Source organism: Tachysurus fulvidraco, chromosome 2, assembly GCF_022655615.1.
Source record: "Tachysurus fulvidraco isolate hzauxx_2018 chromosome 2, HZAU_PFXX_2.0, whole genome shotgun sequence".
Taxonomy (NCBI): Eukaryota; Metazoa; Chordata; class Actinopteri; order Siluriformes; family Bagridae; genus Tachysurus; species Tachysurus fulvidraco.
The window spans coordinates 11,171,852-11,192,425 of NC_062519.1; the positions used below are offsets into that span (position 1 = coordinate 11,171,852).

Genomic DNA, 20,574 nt, shown 5'->3' on the forward strand with positions numbered 1-20,574 from the left:
TGGACAAAGATTTATACTTCACAAAAACAGTTTATACCAAAGTCTCACCCTTGCTTTATCTAGATTTTCAGCTTCTTGCTTGGATACTGTGCCTACAAACTGCTTCTGTGTTCAGAGAACCATTTTGGGCCTGGATTCTCACAAAGGATTCTTTCTCATCTCTTTTCCTTGCCATTGTCCTTTGTTTGCTGAGAAAGGATCAATTTCTAACAGATTTCTGATCTGGTCAGATTTCAAGTTTCTGATCATGCCAAATGTTGAAAGTGTTTATACAAATATAATGTAATTAAATTGCATTAGCTGTTTGAAATCAAACATGACCAATAATCAAACAATTTAACAAAGCTGTTTTAATTGTTTTTTGCATATTACAAAAGTTTAAGGATGGTGTACCTGTTGTTGTAGTCAATGCCACCCACTTGCTTGCTGGCTTGCAGGAGGTCTAGAATCCCTGCTGCGCTGCCCCCTTTCTTTTTGCAAGCCTTGGAATTACGACTTTTGGCCTCTGGCTTGGCCTCTGTGACTATGTGAAGTGACTCCTCATCTGAAGAATCTGCATTCTGAGTAAAAACAGGATATATAAAATTATTGACTTTGACTTTGTGTTTTATACCTTCAGTTTTCACTGTTGACTTTTTTAAACATGCTATGTTGTCAGTTTTCTAATCAGAGTAATTTAAATGAAAAATCAAAAACCTTCCTCGGCTTTCCCATTTCTATAGACCTGTAGCTAGTTCAGAAGTCAAGCTGGCTCACATTTTTATACTTTGTCACATTTCAGATGTCTATCAGCCCTGCTCCAGTTTTATTTCCAAGTACTTTCGGTCTTCTGAAATACTTTGCTAGGTCAGCAGCCAGACCTTGGTCCAGCAGTTGATGACAGTCAATTGCAAGAAACCTATGGGTTCACTTCGAATGAACATTTGACCTTTTCTGGGCCATGACAAGAGATTTTAGATCTGTCAGGCATTGTCTTACAAAAAACATACAATCAATATCCCGTTAGGGGTCGCCATAGCGAATCATCTGTTTTCAACTAACTCTATCCTCTGCATCCTATACTCGCACCAATAACCTTTATGTCCTCTTTAACACGTATATCCTCTTACCTGGCAGCTCCATCTCCAACATCCTTCTACCAATATAACTATCTCCCTCCTCTGTACATGTCAAAACCATCTTAATTTAATCTCTCTGACCTTGTCCCCAAAACAGCCAACCTGAGCTGTCCCTCTGTAGCAGTGAGAAAAAGACATGATGCAGATGGAGGTAGCAGAGATGAGGATGTTGATGTTCTCTTTAGGAGTGACAAGGATGGAGCTGTCCCTCTGATGTGCTCATTCCTAATCCTGTCAAGTCAAGTCAAGTCACCTTTATTGTCACATCAACTGACGACTTGACAGGATTAAGAATGAGCACATCAGAGGGACAGCTCCATCCTTGTCACTCCTAAAGAGAACATCAACATCCTCATCTCTGCTACCTCCATCTGCATCATGTCTTTTTCTCACTGCTACAGTATGCTCTAACCCAAAGAGCATAGCTGGTGTCACTACTGTCTTGTACACTGTTCCTTTGATTCTTGCTGACACTCTTTTGCCACACAACACTGACACTTTTCTCCGCCCACTCCTGCTCGCTTGCACCTGCCTCTTCTCCTCTTTTACACCAGATGCCCTTCCTGATGCAACCTTCTCTATTTATCCAGGCTTGAGACTGACACAGAAATCACTGACTTGCAACCTCTGTGGCTAGATTTAAAGTCTGATCCTTTAATTACTAAAAATCTAGCTAATTTGTAAATGGTAATACATTGTGAATGTTTCCATGCCAAAATACTTTAGCTCAGGACTTTCTGTTATCTGTTGGAAATCAGTGGAAAGTTACAGAATAATTTCTTTTAAAAGGCAAGCAGTTCTAGAAATGTCTTGGAATATACAGACATTTAAAACTACTGTATTATTAGTTGGATCATTACTGAGTACAAGATGAATTTGCATTGTTCTATTAGTAAATTGTTTCTAAAGGTCAATGCATCGTTTCCCTTATCAGAGGTAACACAAGCCATGGCATTTTATCCACAGGTATAAAAAGAAATCACCTTACTTTTTTTTATTATGTTTGTTATGAGTAAAGAGAATCTTAAGTCTAGTAATAACTATGGTACTGTTGCATACAAATGGTCAAATATGTGATTATTTATATGAGCTGATAAAATCGGGAAACTTATTTTTAGATTTTTTTTTTGAGGACCTCATTCATTTCATTTTGACATAAAATACTTTATAAAGTATTCCACATAACATCGGCAATACTTTTAGCATTACTTGTGTGTGTGTGTGTGTGTGTGTGTGTGTGTGTGTGTGTGTGTGTGTGTTTTTATTTTATATTGCAGTATGTGATTATTTCACAGAAATATTTTTATTATATTAATAGAATTGCTTTAATCATAAAAATGTAGCGTTATTAATGATCAAACTGTAACACTGCTCTGTTGCTTCTGTTTAATTTTCTAATGCAGGGGTATGAACTTAATATAAGTATCAAATAAAATCTTTGCAAGTTCAAGTAAAAAATGAATCACACTCTCTTTTGCTTCTGAATAATTTTTTGCATTTTAGCTGTCACCTTAAATCACTAATGGTCACCTGATTTTGTGTGGAATAATTGATCAAGTGTCTTCATTCCATTCCAATCGGTTGACGAGGCTTCTGTCTTCTCATTCACCAGCTTCTTATTCTGACTTTTTTTATTTGACTTTTTTGCCTAATTTCTACACCATTAACTATTTATTATGAAAATGTCTAAAAAAAAAAACAACAATTCTGCACAAAACTAAATGCAACAGATTTTCTAAATTTTCAAAAAGAAAAAAAATACTGTATTTGACCTTTGGTACAATTTCATATGAAAAGGGTAACATTAAACTAATGACATAATTCTGAAGAAATTAGGCAAAACATGCAATTTGCCTGCATCTAATATTGTAAATTATTATTTAAAAAATCCTGGTTAAATTTCTTCATAATGAGCATTAGAGTTTTAGGATGTTTTAATAATGAAATATAATGGTGGCATGAATTATTTCCCTGTAAAATGTGCCCATAGTGTTTTACTCCCAATGTATCTTTCTAGTCATTACACATGTTACTGATATAATAAAACATCCTTACATTACAGTACTTCCTAAATTTTAAATATGTAATTTATTCTTGGGGTCTCAAAGATTCCATCCAATCCTTCCAATGTCCATCTAGAGTTTTTTGTCCAAAATGTTTGGGATCCCCTTATGTATTCACCGTTTAAGCTTTGTTATGATCTAGAACAGACAAACCTTTAAAAATGTGTAACTACATAAGTAATTAAATGTAATCACATGTAAGATCAAGTAGAGTAAGGTAGAGATTCATGCTGTAAAAAATCCATGTACTCAAAGTTCCTTTGCTGACCCCCTAGACCCTCTCAATGTCTGTCATTGTGTGTTGTTGATTGTGTATGTTGTCGATTCACACCACAGCTATTTCCTTCATCAGTCATGTGGTGACATTTTCCTCAGCCTTGTGGCTTTCTCTCTTTGAATTCCTCTGTGTGTTGGTTTAAGTTGGAACATTAAGGGGAATTACTGCAATGCCTCAACACCCGCCCAGCACTGGGATCTGGCTGCCAACACATATGATCTCTATTGTGGAGAGTATACTTTAAACACACCCAGAAGGAATCTATTAGTTACTTCATGAAATAATGGATGGTGATTAAGTCCCAATTTTGTCGAATTTGAAATTAATCAGCGTTTTCAAGTTCATGTCACTGTCTGTTTAGAGAAAAGGGTTGCGGTATTTGATCCTTTAATTGTCAATTCAAGATCCTTCAAGTGCTCTAAGAAGAACTATAAAGCATAAGGTATATGCTTACCTTAATATCTGAAGATTGCAATTTTGGCTTTTTTGATGTCTTGATGGGATCTGATGTCCGGATATTAGATAAAACTAAAAAAAAGTCAAAAGGTAACCATTAAAAATAGAGAGAATAGAAAACTGTGAAAAAAAAGTGATATAACCATGTCCCAAAGGCTTTATAATTCAATTCCTGAAAAATGATCACCTCAAGTACTAACAATAAATTGTTCCATGTGGAGTAAATTTCTGCTTTTTATTTTGTATAACTTGCTGCACTGGCACTACTCACAGGAAAAGTCCCTTTTAACTGGAGCTTTTTTCCTCCTGATGGGGAACTCATCAATTTTGAGTTCCCCTTCATCTGAGACGTACTCATACTCGTCTCGTACTGGTTTAGCTTTGTCTTCTTTCACGTTCTGTAAGGAGCCAAACAAACTCGAGTTGGTCTGTGGCTTTAGTGTCTTTGCCCTGTGGGAAATATCACATTATTAGAGCCATCAGAGTATCCACAATAGATCTGACAATTGTAACATCATAATAAATATGAGGCCAAACCATACGAAAGTGCAAAACATGCATAGTATCCTATATTAAAATTCTTCAGATATAGAATGAAGTAATTCCATCTTAGCCCACCTTATGTAAATGCAGCACTTACATATGAATCACAGGGACAAACTAATAACACTGAGAATACTACAGACACATTAAGCCCATTACACTGTTACTGAGTGTACACAGTAATATACATACCCCAGCAATTTCTTATGAGACATTGTAAAGCTAAATCTATTGTCTCTATGTCCTAGAGGTGTTTTTTCAAATTTGTGCTCTTCCTCCATTTTTAGCAATGAATCTGGTTTGCTATTCTGCAAGAGAGAAACAGATCACATGAGAGTCAGGCATCATTCTGACAAGGTTAGGAAGATAAAGAACTAAATATAAAAATCAGACAGACAGATAATGAAAACTCTTAACTGTAAGATATGTAACATGGTCAAGATCTAAATCAGCCTGTATAGTCCAGTTGTTTCAGTGTTGAAAGTTATCAAGAATGAAAGACAGAACACATGGGGTCTGATGACCTTGGCAAATATATAGCCAAGATTCCCTCCATCTGTAAGTGCTTGGGGAGCTGCAAAGGAGCGTTTGGAAGAAAAGACTTGGAGCGACTACAAACATCCCAGGGCCGTTTTGGCATTGACTTTTCCATGAAACCAAAGCTTTCTAATGTCTTCCGTTCACCAGAATTAAGCTTTTTCTTCAAAAGCCCTCCCATGTCATCTAACAATAATCACACAACATGCTTACTTTTTGCAGCAGAAACGGGAGGCATATGTAAATACTTAGTGAGGATGTCAGGGATATGACATAGTGTAAATGCATTAGGTAAAAATTCTGATCTGGGGTGAAGGGCTGCTGCCTTTGATGACTTCCAAACAGAAAGGATGACTGAGCCATGGAATTATTTCTGTTGATTGCTTTAATCTGAGATGTGTAAATCACTTTTGGACCAGTCCCCCCTTCCTTTCACCACTTGGCAGGGGTTTAATAAAATTTGCATTAATATTTAAAGATGGCTCTGGGCTAATTTTACATTAAAGCTTCATCATAAGGTATGATTTGTAGGAAACACTAGATTCAGTTCTTTTAATTGTAGGTAGTCCTACCTTGTATTTCCATTTTGCTTCTGTTTTGTTCTTGTTGGGTTCTCGCATCTCAACCTTCTCCCCATTGTTCTGTTTATTTGTCTCTTTTTCCATGAAGCTCATCACACTCTTTTGAGCCTGCAAAATTAAGATTGTAAAATGATTAAAAAAGTTAAGACTTTTAATTGTATCAAAAGTCTAGCTTGTTTTGTGGGTCATATTTACTTTTTTAGGCTGATCCATCTTGCTGAGGATGTCCTTTGCATGGGACTCGAGAGCTGCCAGGCTGGATGGCTTTTTCTCAGGCAGGCCACTTTCTTTCACTTTTTTCACTTTCTTCTTTCCACCCTCTTTCACTTTAGGAACTTTGGGGGGTTTGGGGGCTTTGGGCATCTTAGGTGGTTTAGGTGGTTTTGGAGGTTTGGTGGCTTTTTTCCTGGCTGGTTTGTCTCGAGGTGGAGTGGACATATGGGATGGAGACATCAGTTCTTCTGGTTCTGAAAGGGCTGATGGGGGTTCTTCCGCTGGAGGCTTGGAGTTACTCAACTCACTCTTTATGGCTTTAGTTGCATTCTGGTTGACAAAAGACATGTTACCAGGCTGTTTAGTTGGCTGTAACCATAAGCTTGTTGATTCTTAAAAAAAGCTGTTAAGCTGATAAGCATACAAACAAAATATATATACAACATTCACTGTAGTTCTTAGAGTTACTTCCCATTTAACTCACTTCAGCAATCCGAATCTCTTTGGCAAGGTCTTTGATAAGCTGTGTGGGTTTCATATTTTCAGGAAGCTCATCTTCATGCTCAAGAAGGGCCTTTAATGAGAAAAAAAACATTAACTAGATTTGTAAAGTTCGTCGCAACAAACTTTGATGTTGGCTTTGCCGGTGCAAGTATTCACAAAGGCTTGAACTCAAAAACACTTTTGGACAAAAGTGACTACTTAGTGTTTTGACATTTCATGTCAAAACTGCAGTCATTATGGATTTCTACTTATTATACTGCATAGAACAGTATCTTGGGGGCGGGGCGGCAATACTTTTGGACAAAAGTCTATTGAATGGGGGCCAATACTTGTGGAATCATTGGCTTGATAGTGTGGAGTTGATAGTTACATGTATTGAGAGTGTGCTTTACACCTACAGAGAGAACAAAATAATTTTAAGAATTCCCCATTCAAGTCTATGGGGAAAAAAACCCTTTGAGCTTCCGTACTGGGAATTCCAGAATTCCGATCGCTTATAAGAGTCATAGTACACCTGTCCTCAATGAGCCGGTCAATTTGACTCATTCATGGGTCTAGGACAAAAGCTGCAGGACAAGTTACGCACCGAAAAAGTGTCCGGAAGAATAATAATAACTAGAACGGTACATTTCCTGAAGAAAATGTGAATGTGCTTGCATGTGGCAAGTTCCCCTCATCATGCTGAGTGTTTTGATATGTCACATGTCCATGTTGTGCTAAATTTTTGATTCCGCTAATTTTGGGGGCGGGGCTACACGTGACATCAGTTCCCCTCATCTTGCTAAGTGTTTTGATATATGACATGTCCATGTTGTGCTAAATGTTTTTGATTTAGCATGAATTTTAGGAATTTCCCATTCATTTCTATGGGACTTTTTTGGCTGCTTTTTCGTCCGCTGTGCGAACATCGTTGGTCGGATCGCTTATAAAAATCATAGCACACCTCTCCTCAATGAGCCGGTCGATTTGACACCTCATTTATGGGTCTAGGACAAAAGCTGTAGGACAAGTTATGCGCCGAAAAAGTGTCCGGAAGGAGAAGAAGAAGAAGAAGTATGCACGAGAATAAGAATGTGCTTTAGCAAGCACATTAATAATAATAATAATAATAAGTATGCAGAACAACAATAATGATGCTTTGCAAGCACCATTAATATGTATGCAAGAGAATAAGAATGTTGCTTTAGCAAGCACCATTAAGGCTTTGCAAGCACCATTAATAATAATAATAATAATAATAATAATAATAATAATAATAATAATAAAGCTTATACCGGAAATCAGAATGTTGGCTTCTACAAAGCCAACATAATAATAAGCCTATAACGGAAATCAGAATGTTGACTTCTACAAAGCCAACCTAATTAACCAATTCTAACAAATGTCTCGTTGAGACCAATCAGAACAACAGTTAATATTAAAACCAAAACCTCATTACCTACCTGTTTTTTAGTCCATGATCTAAAGGCTCCATTGATAATTTTGGCACCATGTATAAGGTAAGCTGCTGGTTGTTTATTTGACTTATGTAAACCTGCAAGATAAATAAAAAGGGGATTGTTTAAAAAAAAATCTGTTTTCTACACTGCCATGCATTACTGGAACTAGTTTAGCAGGTCAAGCAAAAATGCCATGACATTTCTGTCATATAATACAGCAATACTTTTACTACTTTTTTTGATACTACACATGCATCACATTATGTACATAAAACACCATCAAAGCAGACCACATTGTTTAAAATATGGTAATAAAATAATTTCCAATAAGTAGCCACTGAATAATATAGTTCCAAGTGTATGAACCTAATTTATACCTATTCACTTTTGGGTTGCTATTTGAAGAATTGACAATCATCCAAACTGTTCTTTCATCATCAACAAAATAAATTTATCGCTCTGAGAAAGATAAAACATTTGGCATTTAAAATAATTATATCTGTATACCCTGTCAGCTACTGGCTACTGCAAATAATAACAGCATCAGCTGGTTTTATAAAGGTATTGACTATGGTTTTGGGTGGATTTTGTTAGAGTACTGAGCAAAGCTGACCAATTGCAGCAGAGAAAAATAAAAATGATTTCAAAAATGAAAACGGTTATAGCAATATATTAAATATGCTTATGGAAATTGAAGGCCAATAATCTAAATTTATAACACAATAAACTTAATTACTGCAATTAAAAGGAAAGTATGAAATCTGTGTTTTTACTGTATCCTCACTGCCTAAAGAACTATAAATGACATTCGCATTAGAAAATAAATAGGGATAACTCTTGACACTGCTAAGTAATTCTGAACTACTTCCAATTACCAAGAAACTGATCCCTCAGTCAAAAACATGACATTCAACTACAAGGCAGAGGGATATTATATGAGAAATAAAAATAGAGTCCACTGGCAATGGCAGTCATTACTGTCCAATAACAATGACCATTCATACATCAAACTGATTGCTCCAATCTGCTGTGGCCTGAAACAGTTGCGTGCCTTTTTCTGAACACACGCTTCGACATTGATTACATTGGACTGGCTACATGGCCATTACAGGAAACATGCTGCTTACTGCATTAAAATTAACAACATGCACATAAAGTGAAGGCTGAAAAGAGTGGATGGAGGGGAGCACTGTGTCTGGCAAGGAGTCAGGAGGCCTGTTGGGGAATTGAGTCACTTATACACACACACCTGAACCACATATGGAGCTCAAAAAGATGACCCTGAAAACTGACTCCCCTTCTTGAGTATCTGAACGTTAGATAGCCCAGGGAGCAAGTGTTTTTGTCAAAGTGTCCAGCTGTGTGGACCACTGAGATCTGACAAAATTAAGAAACGTGAGCAGTGGAGAAAATGGTGGAAAGATAAATAGAGACCAGAAGGCCAGCTGAGAAAAGTTTAAACTGGTTTGTAATGGAGCAAGTGATTCTGCCTTTTGAAGCTAATCATCTGTGAACTCCATTATGCACTGATCTAACAACTGCAATAATATTCTTTGCTGTATGAGTTCGCTTCATCTGCTCAGCAGGCCTCAGCTGGAAACAGGAGGAGCCCTTATGACCCAACTCCTTTTGAAACTTTGCTTGTCCTCAAGTTGTTCTTTTCATTTTAAAGAAATGAATGTATAGGTGTAATAGAATAAAAAGGGGAAAAAAGTTCATCATACAACAACAAATTACTTGGAAGCTACTAGGATATTTATAGCCAGACTTGTCCTGACTGTTTAGGAAACATATTGTTCCTCATAGTTACCAATATCAAGTTCAAATATCACCTTCGGTTTCTCACGTGTAATTAACTGATTTGTGTTGTCCATATATTTTATTAGGTAAAAGGGGATATTATTTTCTTTCTTTTTATTTTTCTTTTTTGTCAAAGGCATTACACACAAGTAAGCTAGTGTTAGCTAGTCAAGTGAAGTAGCTTTGGCTTTAGTGTTGGCTTGCTTATTATAACAACTTTGCAACTGTGTAACAAGGAAAAAACTCTCACTATCATTCATTAGCTTCAAACAATTAAAAAACTAGCTTGATCTTTAATATCAGATTCACTCTAGCAAAACTCTTTGTTTACAGTCTCCCACTCTCTCTTTCCTGATTTCTGTGTGATGACATTTGAAATATTTCAACTGGCATTATAATGTATAATTCAGTGCTGACTATGAATAATAATTACAGTATGTCAGGGAGACTCACAAAAGCTGATCATCATACTGTATACATTGTTTGTGCAGCCTGAAAATAATTTTTTGACGAAGAAAAATCTTATGCAATGCAGTTTTATAACATTTGTTTGCTTTTTTTAAATTATGGCATATTATATATTACGTGTGTTCTACCTGGACCTTTCCATATGTCATTAAATGAGTTTGTGGGGTAAAAAATTTAACCCCAACAACATTTAATAACCAAAGAAGTACTCACTTTTAAATCTCTCCAGGTAGTGCCTCCCAGCGTACCAGCATGCTGTCTCAAAATTGGGAAATGGAGTGAGACTAGCAATCTTGAGTCGTTTTTCCACCTCATATGCCCTGAGTGGAGATAAACAAATTGACTTTTCCAATGTGGAATTACAAAAAGTGCAATCTAAAAGGGGTACTTCTGCCTGCTAGATGCCCATAAGGCTGACTGTAAGGAACAATGAGAAACAGGGTTTTACACTCCAATACTCATCAATTGCAAGCATAGATCTAAAGCAGAAAATCTGGATAAATGATTCCAATCATGATATACCACAAGCCTTATGAAAACTAATTATAACTGTCATGTTGCCTTTAAAGTATTGTACTGAAAGTAGAAATGTCACTAACCTCATCTGCATCTCAACACTTAAATTGTGGACAAAGTGCCCGGAGAAGGCAAGACAGTCCACAGGCGTCAATACTGCATTAATCCATCCTGCAAGGACAGATTACACAAGTTCAGCAGTGTTACACTATTGACGTATTTACTACTTGTGTGTTGGCCTGAATAAACCTTTAAAAATGGTAAAACTTTTACATTTTATGTACAGTATAATCACAAATAAAGTTCTACAGTTTCCCTCAGCATAAATTATGCATAATAGTATTAAAAATTATCTGAATGGAATATTTTAGATATATTTTTTTAATACTTCTGAGAATTACACCTATATGTGGTTCTTCCCTGAACTATTGCCCCTGCTGAAAAAAACAGAACTGTACATAATGCCTTTGTATGCTGTAGCATTGACAGTTTTTTACTGTAACTCAGCAGCTCAAACCTGTTCCAGGATGACAATGCCCCTTGTGCACAAATCAAAGTCCATGAAGACATGGTTTGCTAAGGCTGGTATGGATGAACTGGCCTGAAAGGACAGTGCAGTGCTTTCTACTGACTGACCATTACAAATGCAGTGGCTTTCTGATTTTCCTATATTACCTGATGGAATAAAGAGCGTCTGGCCCTGCTTCACTGTGCATTTGTAGCACTTGTCCACCTGGTCTGCGAAGAACATCTCACAGTGGTTGGATGAGGATCTCCAGCGCTCATACAGAGACAGATTAGCTGAGGTGGGCTTGATCAGAAAGAAAATCTTCTCACCCTAAGAACAAAGGCAGTATATTACATGCTCTGTCATTAATTCTATAATTAATGTACATTATAAGACTAATACAGTGTACTGTAGATCCTATCTGTATATTGATACTGTCTTGCATAATATATTGCAAGCATATTTTGATTTTAATCCTGAAGAGCATGTTGCTGTTCTGTATTAAATTATTTCCTTTTTTCAATATCAGTGTAGCATTAAGGTACAATAATCACTGACATTCCTTTTTGTAGTTTTGAAGACTTTTTTGCAACGTAATCAATTCATACAAATAATGCTGATAAACAATACTGTTGACTTTACTATGGTAGTTTTAACAGTATCGATAACAGTAAAATGCATTTCCAATATAATTTCCATAACATTTGAAATTAAAGTGAGTAGCAGAAGAACAACTGTTATCAGTGTAAGAACTGCAAATGTATAGTGGAAAATATATCTAACATATACCCAGAGACATAAATCTGACATGCAGAGGCAAAATCAACTACAATTTTTCAAAAATAAATAATAACTAGATTTGTAAAGTTCGTCTTTGATTTTGGCTTTGACGATGCAAGTATTAGCAAAGTCCGGTGCATTTTGGACATAAAGGTCAGTGTTACTTACTTAAGAGGAAAGTGGACAGAAAGATTGTGAAAGCTACTGGACCGCTAGGGTGCCAATACTTTTGGAGGCGAGCAGATATGAGCATGTGATGTGATCTGAATACCCGTGAGGCAGTTCCCCTCATTGTGCTGAGTGTTTTGATATGTCACATGTCCATGTTGTGCAAATTTTTGATTTCGCTTGTTTTGGGGGCGGGGTTAAATGTGACCAAAAAACACGTGAGGCACTTCCCCTCATCGTGCTGAGTGGTTTGATATATGACATGTCCATGTTGTGCTAAATTTTTGATTTCGCTTATTTTGGGGGTGGGGCTACAAGTGACGTCAGTTCCCCTCATCGTGCTGAGTGGTTTGATATATGACATGTCCATGTTGTGCTAAATTTTTGATTTCGCTAATTTTGGGGGCGGGGCTACACGTGACGTCACGTGGTGTCGAGTGCCGTCACCAGGGGGCCAATACTTTTGGAATCATTGGATTGATAGTGTGGAGTTGATAGTTACATGTATTGAGAGTCTCCTTTACATCTACATTGACTAGGAGAGCACAGAGACAGAAGCCGTGCCTGAGCTCTGCCCACGCTGCGTGTGTGAGAGCTTAAAGGAATTTCCAATTCATTTCTATGGGAATTTTTTGGCCGCTTTTTCGTCCGCTGTGCGAACATCGTTGGTCAGATCGCTTATAAAAGTCAAAGCACACCACTCCTCAATGAGCCCTTCAATTTGACAACTCAATCATGGGTCTAGGACAAAAGCTGCGGGACAAGTTACACGTCGAAAAAGTGTCCAGAAGAAGAAGAAGAAGAAGTATGCAAGAGAATAAGAATGTGCTTTAGCAAGCACCTTAATAAGTACGCAAGAGAATAAGAATGTGCTTTAGCAAGCACATTAATAATAACTAGAATTGTACATTTCCTGAAGAAAATGTGAATGGTGCTTGCACGTGGCGACTTCCCCTCATCTTGCTGAGTGTTTTGATACATGATATGTCCATGTTGTGCTAACGTTTTGATTTAGCATATTTTGGGGGTGGGGCTACACGTGACGTCACGTGACGTGACCAAAACATGCGGGAGGCAGAACCCCTCATTGTGCTGAGTGTTTTTATATATATGACATGTCTATGTTGTGCTAACTTTTTGATTTCACTTACTTTGGGGGAGGGGCTACACGTGACGTCACCAAAACACGTGTGAGGCAGTTCCCTTCATCGGGCTGAGTGTTTTGATATATGACATGTCCATGTTGTGCAAACATTTTGATTTCACTTACTTTGGGGGAGGGGCTACACATGACGTCACCAAAACATGTGTGAGGCAGTTCCCTTCATCGGGCTGAGTGTTTTGATATATGACACGTCCATGTTGTGCAAAATTTATGATTTTGCTTATTCTGGGGGTGGGGCTACACATGAAGTCACATGACGTGACCAAAACACGCATGAGGGAGTTCCCCTAATCGGGCTGAGGTTTTGATATATGACACGTCCATGTTGTGCAAAATGAATGATTTTGCTTTTTGTTGGAGGCGAGGCTACACGTGACGTCACCAAAACACGTGATGCACTTCCCCTCTTCGTGCTGAGTGTTTTGATATATGAGATGTCCATGTTGTGCTAAATTTTTGATTTCGCTAATTTTGGGGGCAGGGCTACACGTGACGTCACGTGGTGTCGAGTGCCGTCACCAGGGGGCCAATACTTTTGAAATCATTGGATTGATAGTGTGGAGTTGATAGTTACATGTATTGAGAGTCTCCAATACATCAACATTTACTAGGAGAACACAGAGAGAGAAGCCGTGCCTGACCTCTGCGCACGCTGCGTGTGTGAGAGCTTAAAGGAATTTTAGGAATTTCCCATTCATTTCTATGGGACTTTTTTGGCCGCTTTTTCGTCCGCTGTGTGAACATCGTTGGTCGGATCGCTTACAAAAGTCATAGCGCACACCTCTCCTCAATGAGCCGGTTGATCTGACACCTCATTTATGGGTCTAGGAGAAAAGCTGCAGGACAAGTTACGCGCCGAAAAAGTGTCTGGAAGAAGTATAATAATAATAACTAGAACGGTACATTTCCTAAAGAAAATGTGAATGTGCTTGCACGTGATGTCAGTTCCCCTCATCGTGCTTAGTGTTTTGATATATGACATGTCCATGTTGTGCTAAATTTTTGATTTCGCTTATTTTGGGGCGGGGCTACACGTGACGTCAGTTCCCCTCATCTTGCTGAGTGTTTTATGTTGTGTAACTGAGATATGGCTTCTTTATATTGCAATATGGTTCGTAAGGTGCACTACATCGTTGCTAGGGTATGGCTGCACAGTTACTATGGTTATATTTGCAGACTAGTTTCTCACCTGCAACAAAAGAGCACACCTGAAAATCCATTTATCTTTTCCTGAAACAAGCGCCATGAAGATCTTGAACTAAAGCATCAATCAGTGATTTTACTCCGAAAAAATATAATCACGTTACAATAAGGATCATTAGTTCAAATGTAATGTATTAACTAACATTTACTAACCATGAGCAATAAATTATTGTATTTAGTAATCTTTGTTAAAATAAAGTTTATTCTTTGTTCATGTTAGTTCACAGTATATTAAGTAATGTTAACACGGTGTTAATAATGTATTAGTAAATGTTGAAATTAACATGAACAAAATGAATAAATGCTGTAGAAGTGCTGTAACAGGTCTAGCCTGTTACTAGTTGTTCTATTCCTTACCTATAGGGGGCAACCTTGATGTTGAATGTTTAGAAGGGGATAGACTAGTAAAGGAAAAGAAAATGGCTTCCACCCGAGTCTAGGTTTATCAGGGTTTGTGTTGGCTTCAGTGAAAGGCCTCTTAATGGGAAACAGTTTTTTTTATTGCCATTGTGAGTATATTTACTGCAATGTTTTGACTTTATATGAATGACTGTTATATCTCTGGCACTGTTTGTAGTGTACTCTTAATGAATGCAAACTTGTAATTGAGTTAATTTTGTATTTATAGAAGGGCCTCTTGTGTCACCCCCATTGCATACTTAACAGTATAACATGGACAATGGATTAAAACGGTGATTGGAGAATGCAGCTATCTTATTTGAGGAGGTGGTGATGGATATGCCGTAAAGCACTCAGAAGACAACACAATACGGATAAGCTTATCAATTCCTCGCAAGAACCTTTTTGCTTTCGTCTTCAGTGTTGTGAGCCTGCTTAAAACTGGACATCTACCCTAGATAAGACTGGTTTTGTTTTACAGTTGGAATTTCTAAGATATGTTGTTCAATGACTTGTGTCACATTGTAATGAGGGTAAAGTAAATGAGAGTTCATATAAATAACTCAAAGCAAAGAGATCGTTTTCTGGCTGCCTTATTTTAATGAGTGGTCTGGATCATCACTTATGTGAAACCCCCCAATTCAGATATATAGCTAGCTTTGAGTTAAGTTTGATCAGAGAGGTTATAGTGCAGTTCATTATTAGTTCATGTTAAGTAATGTGGTAACTAATGTCAACTAATGAACCTTTATTATAAACTTTTAGAAAAAAAAAAAAACTGTCCAAGGATGGATTCGAACTCCGAATCTCTGCATGCTAAACGGATTCGCTATCCACTAGGCCATCCAGGAACACGAGAAAGCCTTTGCGGTTTTATGTATTAATTCACTAATGTGAAGAATGGCATGTCTAACAATACCCAAGCCTTATTATATTAAAGTCATTCTTATCATTCTTTGTGATATACGTGTCATATGTTTAAAAAATAATTATGTAATGTGAGGAGACAAAGAAAAAATGCGCTTAATTTTAATTAATGGGTGGCTCTTAAAAGAACCGTTGCTGTTCTTAAAAGGACATTAGTTTAAACTGAAATAAAAAATTATAAAAACTACACTGATAGTTGAAAACAACAAAAAGTTATACAAATGGCAGAAACAACAACATATGTGACCGCCGTGCTGTCCAAGGCACGCGACCACTAGTTTTAAGCATTAAATACACAGTTAAATGTTATATTGTTTGAAAGCTTAGACTCTCAGGATTTTATTAAGCCCACACACAAAGCATAATATGATTTATAGCCATCATACTAATTTAATCCAAGTTGATAGTCACCGGAAATAGGCGGCGCTTACCTTTCGTCACTGGGGGAATATTTTCCAAAACAAATGCTTGTAAAAAATCCCCAAGAGTCTAAGGAACTGGAATATGTAAGCCTTTTAATCTAAAAACGCCGAAATGTGTACCGACCGAAATGTGTAAACAACAATCCACTTCCGTCCTTTGTTTTCGGGCTCTCACTTAATTTTCCAAAACAAATGCTTGTAAAAAAATCCCCAAGAGTATAAGGAACTGGAATATGTAAGCCTTTTAATCCAAAACGCTTTAATCCAAAACGCGTTTCTGACCGAAAAATGTACTTCCGTCCTTGATCTTTTTCTTCCAACGTTGTGTGATCTGACAGATTCACTGGTGTCTGCTGCCCTCTTTTGGATGTTAGCACATCTACAGAGAGATTCCCCATTCAAGTCTATGGGGAAAAAAACACCCCTTTGAACTTCCATACTGGGAATTCTGGAATTCTGATCGCTTACAAAATAGATAGCACACCTCTCCTCAATGAGCCGGTCGATTTGACACCTCATTTATGGGTCTAGGACAAAAGCTGCAGGACAAGTTACGCGCCGAAAAAGTGTCCGGAAGAAGAAGAAGAAGAAGAAGAAGAAGAAGAAGTATGCAAGAGAATAAGAATGTGCTTTGCAAGCACATTAATAATAATAATAATAATAATAATAATAATAATAATAACAATAATAAGTATGCAAGAGAATAAGAATGTGCTTTAGCAAGCACATTAATAATAAGTATGCAGAATAACAATAATGATGCTTTGCAAGCACCATTAATAATAATAAGTATGCAAGAGAATAAGAATGTGCTTTAGCAAGCACATTAATAAGTATGCAAGAGAATAAGAATGTTGCTTTAACAAGCACCATTAATAACTAGATTTGTAAAGTTCGTCACGACAAACTTTGATGTTGGCTTTGACGGTGCAAGTATTCGCAAAGGCCGGTGCATTTTGGAGGCGAATGGACAGAAATATTGTGAAAGCTGCTGGACCACTAGGGTGCCAATACTTTTGAAGGTGAGCAGACATGAGCATGTGACGTGACCAGAATACCCATGGGGCAGTTCCCCTCATTGTGCTGAGTGTTTTGATATATCACATGTCCATATTGTGCAAATTTTTAATTTTCACTTGACGTCACGTGACGTCACGTGATGTGACCAGAGAACCTGTGGGGCAGTTCCCCTCAATGTGCTGAGTGTTTTGATATGTCACATGTCCATGTTGTGCAAATTTTTGATTTCGCTTGTTTTGGGGGCGGGGCTACACGTGACGTCACGTGACAAGACCAGAATACCCGTGGGGCAGTTCCCCTCATTGTGCTGAGTGTTTTGATATGTCACATGTCCATGTTGTGCAAATTTTTGATTTCGCTTGTTTTGGGGGCGGGGCTACACGTGACGTCACGTGACAAGACCATAATACCCGTGGGGCAGTTCCCTTCAATGTGCTGAGTGTTTTGATATGTCACATGTCCATGTTGTGCAAATTTTTCATTTTCACGTGACCTCACGTGACGTCACGTGACGTGACCAGAATACCCGTGGGGCAGGTCCCCTCATTGTGCTGAGTGTTTTGATATGTCACATGTCCATGTTGTGCAAATTTTGGATTTTGCTTGTTTTGGGGGCGGGGCTACACGTGACCTCGCGTGACGTCACGTGACGTGACCAGAATACCCGTGGGGCAGTTCCCCTCATTGTGCTGAGTGTTTTGATATGTCACATGTCCATGTTGTGCAAATTTTTAATTTTGCTTGTTTTTGGGGAGGGGCTACATGTGACATCACGTGACGTCACGTGACGTGACCAGAATACCTGTGGGGCAGTTCCCCTCAATGTGATGAGTGTTTTGATATGTCACATGTCCATGTTGTGCAAATTTTTGATTTCGCTTGTTTTGGGGGCGGGGCTACACGTGACGTCACGCGACGTGACGAGAATACCCGTGGGGCAGTTCCCCTCATTGTGCTGAGTGTTTTGATATGTCACATGTCCATGTTGTGCAAATTTTTTATTTTCACATGTCGTCACATGTCGTCACGTGTCGTCACGTGACGTCACGTGACGTGGCCAGAATACCCGTGGGGCAGTTTTGATTTTTTTTATTTTCACGTGACGTCACGTGGCCAGAATGCCCGTGGGGCAGTTCCCCTCATTGTGCTGAGTGTTTTGATATGTCACATGTCCATGTTGTGCAAATGTTTAATTTTCACGTGTCATTACGTGTCGTCACGTGACGTCACGTGACGTCACGTGACGTGACCATAATACCCGTGGGGCAGTTCCCCTCATTGTGCTGAGTGTTTTGATATGTCACATGTCCATGTTGTGCAAATTTTTGATTTCGCTTGTTTTGGGGGCGGGGCTACACGTGACGTCGCGTGGTGTCGAGTGACGTCACCAGAATATCCGGTGGGGTGCCAATACTTTTGGCAAAAAGTGGCTACTGAGGGTTTGGACATTTCATGTCAATACTGCAGTCATTATGGGATTCTACTTATTATTATACTGCGTGGATCACAGAGAGAGAAGCCGTGCCTGAGCTCTGCGCTCGCTATGTGTGTGAGAGCTTAGAGGAATTTTCGGAATTCCCCATTCAAGTCTATGGGATGTTCGATCGTCGACTACGGGAAAACCGAAAATTCCGTCAGAAGTCCGGAGTAAGGTCCTAAAGAACCTGTCCGAGCTCGGTGTAAATCGCTCGAAAACTTGCCGAGTTATGTTTATAATGGAAGTCTATGGGAAAAAAGGCCACTTTGAGCTTCCGTACCGGGAATGCCGGAATTCCGATCTCTTAGAAAAATAGAAGCAACAAACTTCAGACCAGGGTCTACGATATATCCGAATTTGATGCATGTGGCTCGAACGCCCTGGGCCGCAAATTTCTGTCTAATAATAATAATAATAATAATAATAATAATAATAATAATAATAATAATAAGCTTATAACGGAAATCAGAATGTTGGCTTCTACAAAGCCAACATAATAATAAGTATGCAGAATAACAATAATGATGCTTTGCAAGCACCATTATTAATAATAATAATAATAATAATATTATTATTATTATTATTATTATTAAGTATGCAGAATAACAATAATGATGCTTTGCAAGCACCATTAATAAGTATGCAAGAGAATAAGAATGTTGCTTTAGCAAGCACCATTAATAATAATAAGTATGCAGAATAACAATAATGATGCTTTTCAAGCACCATTAATAATAATAATAATAATAATAATAATAATAATAATAATAATAATAATAATAAGTATGCAGAATAACAATAATGATGCTTTGCAAGCACCATTAATAAGTATGCAAGAGAATAAGAATGTTGCTTTAGCAAGCACCATTAATAATAATAAATAAGTATGCAGAATAACAATAATGATGATTTGCAAGCACCATTAATAAGTATGCAGAATAACAATAATGATGCTTTGCAAGCACCATTAATAATAATAATAATAATAATAATAATAATAATAATAATAATAATAAGCTTATAACGGAAATCAGAATGTTGGCTTCTAAAAAGCCAACATCATAATAAGCTTATAACGGAATTCAGAATGTTTTAATAATTGACATCTGTATCTTGTGACAAAGTTAAAAGGAAACAATGGTTTGTTTAAGAGAAAGTGTGGTATAAAAATACATCATTTTAAGGAGAAACCTTACAAATGCACTTATTTTTTGTGCTTCACTGTTACGGAGTTACTATACTTACAACTGTTGCATTTAGCATTTGTGATAGGTGAAGTTAATAACATTGATTATCTTACCATGGTACCTTTTAATGGGTGGGACATATTCGGGTTAAAGAAAACAATCATTTCTTGAAGCTGATGCACTGAAAGCAGGACAAATGGGCAAGTGACTTTGAAATAGACCAATTTGTGATGGCTAGATAATTGGGCCAGCACATCGCCAAAATGGTGGGTTATCTGGGGTGTTCACGGTATGCAGTGTTTAGTACCTAAAGTGGTACAAGGAAGGTGAACCCACTGAACCAGTGACATGGTCATGCTCACCCAAGGCTCACTGATACACAATCCTAATGAAGAGGTACTGTAGCACAAACTGCTGATAATGTTAATGTTGGCTATGATAGAAAGGTGTCAGAAAACAAAGTGCTTCATGTTTTGCTGTATGTGGGGCTGTATATGGGCCCTCCAAATTTCCCAGTTCTCAAATCCAATCTTTGGGATGTGCTGGACAAACAACTGTGATTCACATCTTACAGGACTTAATAGATTTGCTGCTATCGTCATGGTGCCAGATACCACAGTACACTTCAGGTCTTGTGGAGTCCATGCCTCGATGAGTCAGAGCTGTTTTACTGGCACAAGAGGGACCTATACAATATTAGGCAGGTGATTTAAAGTGATGGCTGATTGGTGTATATTTATATTGCATATATCATATATAATATATGAGAGCATGGTATGTGTGAAAATTCAGTGGCTTTTAAA

The 20,574-nt window shown here is 37.7% G+C and overlaps 1 protein-coding gene across 5 annotated transcripts in view; it reads right to left on the bottom strand.

Annotated features, from left to right (window-relative positions):
• The window catches only part of phf2 (PHD finger protein 2), a 48,949-nt gene that overhangs the window by 9,503 nt on the left and 18,872 nt on the right, over nt 1-20,574 (bottom strand). For all 5 annotated transcript variants that reach the window (XR_003440265.2, XR_003440264.2, XR_003440263.2 and 2 more), the window contains exons 7-17: nt 11,191-11,353; nt 10,599-10,686; nt 10,213-10,319; nt 7,735-7,826; nt 6,273-6,362; nt 5,771-6,118; nt 5,567-5,683; nt 4,650-4,765; nt 4,186-4,364; nt 3,913-3,986; nt 394-560 (exon numbers count right to left, since the gene is read on the bottom strand). Coding sequence is in view for 2 of the 5 variants with exons in the window: in XM_027143856.2 (XP_026999657.1) it covers nt 394-560; nt 3,913-3,986; nt 4,186-4,364; nt 4,650-4,765; nt 5,567-5,683; nt 5,771-6,118; nt 6,273-6,362; nt 7,735-7,826; nt 10,213-10,319; nt 10,599-10,686; nt 11,191-11,353 (1,541 nt within the window). In the remaining 3 variants the exon portion in view is untranslated. The remainder of the gene's footprint in view (nt 1-393; nt 561-3,912; nt 3,987-4,185; nt 4,365-4,649; nt 4,766-5,566; nt 5,684-5,770; nt 6,119-6,272; nt 6,363-7,734; nt 7,827-10,212; nt 10,320-10,598; nt 10,687-11,190; nt 11,354-20,574) is intronic.